The 6,128-nt window shown below is 33.5% G+C and overlaps 1 protein-coding gene across 1 annotated transcript; it reads left to right on the top strand.

Moving 5' to 3' along the window:
* Positions 1-376: 376 nt before the first annotated feature.
* Positions 377-3,415, top strand: LOC133704357 (glycosyl hydrolase 5 family protein-like). The gene is made up of 4 exons (XM_062129165.1): positions 377-866; positions 1,523-1,770; positions 1,878-2,398; positions 2,514-3,415. The coding sequence occupies exons 1-4, from the start codon at positions 447-449 to the stop codon at positions 3,023-3,025; spliced, it is 1,701 nt and encodes a 566-aa protein (XP_061985149.1). The 5' UTR covers positions 377-446; the 3' UTR covers positions 3,026-3,415.
* The last annotated feature ends 2,713 nt before the right edge of the window (positions 3,416-6,128 follow it).

Here is a 6,128-nt window from a genome sequence, read left to right on the forward strand (position 1 = left end):
AAAGTATTTAAAAACTATTTCAAACTCACTTACTAACACCCCCTAATTAAATTATTAAAAACCTATCTGGATTAATTAAATTAATATTTTATTTAATTAAACTAAAATCCTAATCCGACTTATGTTTTATAAAAAAAAACATTTATTTTTATAACTAAAGTATTATACGAGATTGTGTTTTGAAAGCATTTTTTAAAAAAGTTAAAATTAAAATTAATTTTTTTTTATTTTAAATTAATATATTTTTAATATTTTTAAATTATTTTAATATACTAATATCAAAAATAAAATTTAAAAATAAAATAATATTATTTTAATATAAAAAAACAAAAATTAACTTCTAGCACACTTCTCCGTCTAAAAAGAAATACACGCATTCCCTCGGATATAAATGAGGACATCGAGCTCGACCCACGGAAGACCTCCAAGTCAGAACAAATCCACCAATGGATAGGATAGTTTTCTTCTCTTTTCTTTCCATCTTCTCTTTTCTTGTAACTTTCTCTGATGTGATGATACCACAAAAGCATGTCACGGCACTCCCTCTGTCTACCAACTCACGGTGGATCGTGGACGAAAACGGGCAAAGAGTGAAGCTGGCATGCGTGAATTGGGTATCACATCTCGAGGTCATGGTAGCCGAGGGGCTTAGCGAGCAGCCCATGGATGCTATCGCCAAGCGGATTGTGTCCATGGGGTTCAACTGTGTTAGGCTCACCTGGCCAGTTTTCCTGGTAACCAATGACACTCTGGGGTCTCTCACTGTAAGACAATCTCTCCGAAGCCTTGGCCTGCTCGAATCAATCTCTGGTATCCAAGCCAACAACCCCTCCATCATTGATCTCCCCCTCCTTAGCGTTTACCAGGTAATAGCTTTCACTGCTTAGCAATTAACATTACCTAAAAAAGATTAAAATGAAAGAAATATTTTAGCAAGTGGCGGTAGCTACAAGATAATTTACATAATGTTGATTGCCATTTTTTTTTTAATTTAAGCACCAAGTCATCCTTAAAAAAAATGCTTAAAGTATTCTGTGCTTGCGAGGGTTTGAGATAAGAACAAGGTAACTGAGAGAAGAAGTCGGGATGACGATAGATGGATGGTGACCGACGGCGACAATGATGTTTTTATAGTCCTATATTCTGTAATTTACATTATGACCCTTATGATGCTAAATTTCGTTAGTTTAGCAAGGCTTTAAACAACATTATTACATTGGTTTACAAAAAAAAAAAAAAGGCAACATAAGCTGAAATAGTTAATGGTTGTATGTTCAATAATTCCTATTATGTTATCAAAAATTATCTCTGTTGTATAGCCCAAAACTAAACGGGATTTCAAATAAATCAATAAAAAGGTTAAATGACTCGAAACTATCCTTAATTCTAGGTGAAAATGAACTTGTTCTCTCAATTTTTTTTTGAGTATTATAAACTATTTTTTTGGTAAAAAAAGAACACTGTTGCACTATTAGATTAATTCAATTTCCTTCTAAGAAATGGAGATTAATGGTGTTTTCAGGCAGTGGTGTCTAGCCTTGGGGATAATAATGTGATGGTGATATTGGACAATCACATAAGCAAGCCTGGTTGGTGCTGCAGTAATTCTGACGGCAATGGTTTCTTCGGTGACCAATACTTCGATCCCGATCTATGGATCGCAGGCCTAACTAGAATGGCGAGCATGTTTAATGGTGTGCCTAATGTGGTTGGCATGAGCTTGAGGAATGAGCTTCGAGGCCCCAAACAAAACGTCAATGATTGGTACAGGTAATTTGTCCTCCGTGAATTTTTTTGAAAAAAGAAATATTAGTCCTGAATCAATTGTTGTCTTCCTAAATCGAATGATTTGTTAACATGCTAATGACATGAGCTAGGTACATGCAAAAAGGAGCTGAAGCAGTGCACTCTGCGAACCCCGATGTTATTGTCATTCTATCTGGCCTGAATTATGACAAAGACTTGTCTTTCCTGCGCAATCGACCAGTGAATCTAACATTCAGTCGTAAAATAGTGTTTGAAGTGCATTGGTATGGTTTTACAGATGGGCAGGCATGGAAAAATGGCAACCCGAACCAAGTGTGTGGCAGAGTGGTGGATAATATGATGAGGATATCTGGATTTTTGTTGGACCAAGGTTGGCCGTTGTTCATGAGTGAGTTTGGGGTGGATCAAAGAGGGACAAATGTTAATGATAACAGATACTTGGGATGCTTCCTTGGTGTTGCAGCTGAACTTGACTTTGATTGGGCTTTGTGGACGCTAGTTGGAAGTTATTATTTTAGGCAAGGTGTTATAGGGATGAATGAGTACTATGGGATGTTGAATTCGAACTGGCGTGAGACTAGGAATTCAACCTTTTTGCAGCAAATATCTGCCCTCCAATCTCCTTTTCGAGGTATGGCGTTTATGGCCTCGTATAAGTTCCTTAAATCTGCATCTTGTGCTCTTGATACATTCAACTGTTTTTTTTTATAGCTAATCCTTAAAGGTTGTGTTTGTGGAAAACTCAGGGCCAGGTGTATCAGAAGTTCATCTACATAAAGTGATCTTCCACCCATCAACAGGCCTTTGTGTGTTGAGGAAATCAATGTTCGAGCCACTGAGGTTAGGTCCTTGCACTCAATCTGAAGCCTGGAACTACACGCCCCAAAAGATACTGTCAGTGAAGGGGACATACTTCTGCTTACAAACAGATGAATTGGCTAAACCAGCAAAACTTGGTATAATATGCACAGATTCTAATTCAAAATGGGAAGCTATCTCAGATTCCAAAATGCACTTGTCATCTAAAGCCCCCAATGGCACAGCTGTTTGCCTGGATATAGGTTCCAACAACACCATTGTTACAAGTACTTGCAAATGTTTGAGTAAAGATAACACATGCGACCCAGAAAGCCAATGGTTTAAATTAGTTAATAGCACGAGAAGAAGTTCGACCATGACAAAACCATCGTCACTGATCAGTTCAATCCTCAATTTCCCAGCGAAGGATTTCTTATGGAAGTTCTTGGGTTCAGTATAACTTGTATAGCAGAAGCTGCCTATGGAGCAATTTTACAAGGTGCTACCTTGGACAATCTAGAAGTTCAATGTCAGGCATCTCAAGTAATATAACAAAAGTCAGGTTGAATGTCTGTCTGACACATTACTTATCTCTAAACAGGCTGTTCTATCATACAAGCCTAGTCAAAACATTCTCTCTTCTGTCCATTCTTTGGTCAAATTTAGCTGCAATTTAGTGCAGGTTTGCTATTTGTATATCTGCCTATTGCAGAAACTAGTAGATGGATCCAGGCGCAAGAATGTCTACTATCTAGTATATATTGTAACCAACAGATTGGAGGCTCGAGATTTGAGCACAGCCACTATGAAAATATATGAAAAGGATACAACAGCTTCTAGATTTTCCAAATCCATGCTTTTCTTTTTCTATCCTTTTTTCCCCTTAAAAAAAAAAGAAATTCATAAGCATTTCAGAAAATGAAAGACAAGAACCAGCGGATTACCTATCATGTTCTGAAAGATCAACTTCTAATACCATGAAGAATATAAATAGTCTAAACCATATAGTTTTGACACGGAATATATGATCAATAGGAGAGATTATTCAAGTTGCAGAACGCAGGTTTAACCGCAGAAACCATTCTTCCATCGCATCTGTTCCATTAAAGGTGTGTTTGTATTTGAGGTGGAGGTTGAGATTGGATGTAGAACCCACTAAAAAAATCACAAAAAATTAAAAAATTTAATTTTTATAATTGAATTTTGTATATAAATAAATTATACCCTATTATAATTTCAATTAGAAAAGCTAAACCAAAAACACACCTTTACTCTTGAAGGAGTGATCTTTATTGATATAAGCTCTGCAATCAGGACAAAATCATCGTGTCAGACCATCAAGATACAACCTTTTGCGGGGAAAAGACAAAAAGAAAGTAGGTTAAGATCTTGCCAAATGCTACTCCCGTCAAGTGAAATGATTTAACTTAATTACTCCATCTTTATGACATGCAGCTGTCATTCAAAGACTTACTGCTTCTTAAGAAATATAAGCCCCCTGCAACTGTCCAGAGAAATTTTGAGCAGCATGATCACCATTCTCAAACATTATAAAGGCCTGGTTCCTAGGACTCCCACCACAGGACCAGGCAACCTTGGCTCAAAGTGGGGGGAGCAAGAAAATATTATAACCATTTTCATTTTTTTTTCTTTTTAAAATATTACTAAACCAATTTCATAATTAACAACACCAATTTTCAATATGCAGCATATTATTACCAGAGAACAAGCAGCTTCAATTGCGTAGGGACAAAAATTAGTTCCAGAGCACAAAATTGCTATGGATGACTTCACTAACCCTTCTCAAACATTGATATATATATATATATAATGTAACACTAGTTTATTGCTTTGGTTGCGAGTTATATCTAAATATTTTGAAATGTAAAAAATTAATATGAAGACCGTCAAAAACTTTTCGGCGTTATCATTATTCATCTAAGATTTCTTCATGATAAAAGGTAGAATTTGAGATGAGAATTGTAAAAATGATGTAATGAAGTTGACAGGAACTGAAAGTTGGAAGGCCTTGCCAGGAATTGTATGACAATTTTGAGACTGAAGTTGGTTAGGAGGAACGAGAGGGAGACTTAAACAATGGACCGATCAATTCAATTAAAAACCCAATACTCTAGCCTTAATGCTTGCTATCAATAAAATCTATTTGGTCGAATCAACGAGTTAAATATTAAATATTGATCCATTTTTTTTTATTAAAAATAATTTATAACTTATGATTCGACTTTCATGTTCTAAAATTATGTTTTTATCAATTTATTATTATTTTTCTTGTTCATGCTTCATGCATTACAAAATATATTTATAAGTTGAACCAATTAGCTAATAGATTGTTCGGGTCAATGTTAGTACCCGACTGAATAACATTGCTTACAGTGACATAAACTTGGAGTAAAAAGAAAACAGGTATATCATACAGTGACAAAATTGGTTTAATGACACTTTTAAATATTCTGTTAAATAACCATTTCAACCCAAAAACTTAAGCTTTTAGGTAAGATCTCAAGATATAATTTATATTATTCTCTAACACACCTCCTCGAGTGAAAGCCTTTTGAGCTTGAAACTTGCACAGACTCATATTATCTTGTGTTTAGTAAATCAAACAAATAGGGATGATGAGATTTGAACTTATAATCGCTTGGTCATCAAGGCTTTGATACCATGTCAAAAAACCATCTCAACTAAAAAACTTAATCTTTTAGGTAAGGTTCAATATATGATTTATATTATTTTCTAAAACATTCTACAAAGAAGTTGATAACTTGGCTATTAAGTTCCAATGAGTCCACTGAAAAAAATATTTTTGATTTTCTAACCATGCTAAAATTTAAATGAATTATAGTGTAATGAGGTTTTTACTTAATACTTCAGTTTTTTTCTCTTTATTGGGATGCCCTGAGAATAACTAATTCCATAATAATAGTAACCATTGCTTATTACGAGTAATTATTAAATTTATTAGTAGTTGTACTTCTACCTCTCATAAAAATATAAAATCTATTATAAAAATAATTTATGAGTCCCATCTTTATATATATATATATATATATATATATTCACACACACACTGAATAATAGCTTTGCTTGTTACATTACTACTGCATTAGCTTCACCAAGACTCAAATCTTATTTCATTGAAAAAACCTTTTGATTACATAACTATAAGCTAAGTTTGTTTGTGTTTTCAAGCTAGGTGCTTCTGTCGAGACAACTTTTAACCCATTTGTTTTTATATTTTAAAAATATTTTTATAAAAAAATATTTTTTTATTTTAAATTAAATTTTTTTATATTTTTATATTGATATTAAAAATAATTTTTTTAAAATATAAAAAATATTATTTTAATATATTTCTAAACAAAAAAATATTTAAAAAACCAACCACTACAACACTTCCAAATACACAATTCATTTCATTATCAAAGGACTCAAAACCAATAATTATTATTCCCGGCAATGCACGAAATGTCTAATAATAAATACGAACTCTACTCCTTTGTCTCCTTACTTAATGTGAAGATTTGATATCTCCTATTAACTTT

This window comes from Populus nigra, chromosome 10 (genome assembly GCF_951802175.1).
Source record: "Populus nigra chromosome 10, ddPopNigr1.1, whole genome shotgun sequence".
Lineage (NCBI taxonomy): Eukaryota > Viridiplantae > Streptophyta > Magnoliopsida > Malpighiales > Salicaceae > Populus > Populus nigra.

What these genes read in the sequence shown, in the direction of transcription:
- LOC133704357 (XM_062129165.1), top strand. Translation starts at nt 447, where the DNA reads ATGGATAGGATAGTTTTCTTCTCTTTTCTTTCCATCTTCTCTTTTCTT. An exon ending in CCCTCCTTAGCGTTTACCAG is followed by an intron (nt 867 to 1,522) that starts GTAATAGCTTTC and finishes TGGTGTTTTCAG; the next exon opens with GCAGTGGTGTCTAGCCTTGG. An exon ending in CCTCCAATCTCCTTTTCGAG is followed by an intron (nt 2,399 to 2,513) that starts GTATGGCGTTTA and finishes TGGAAAACTCAG; the next exon opens with GGCCAGGTGTATCAGAAGTT.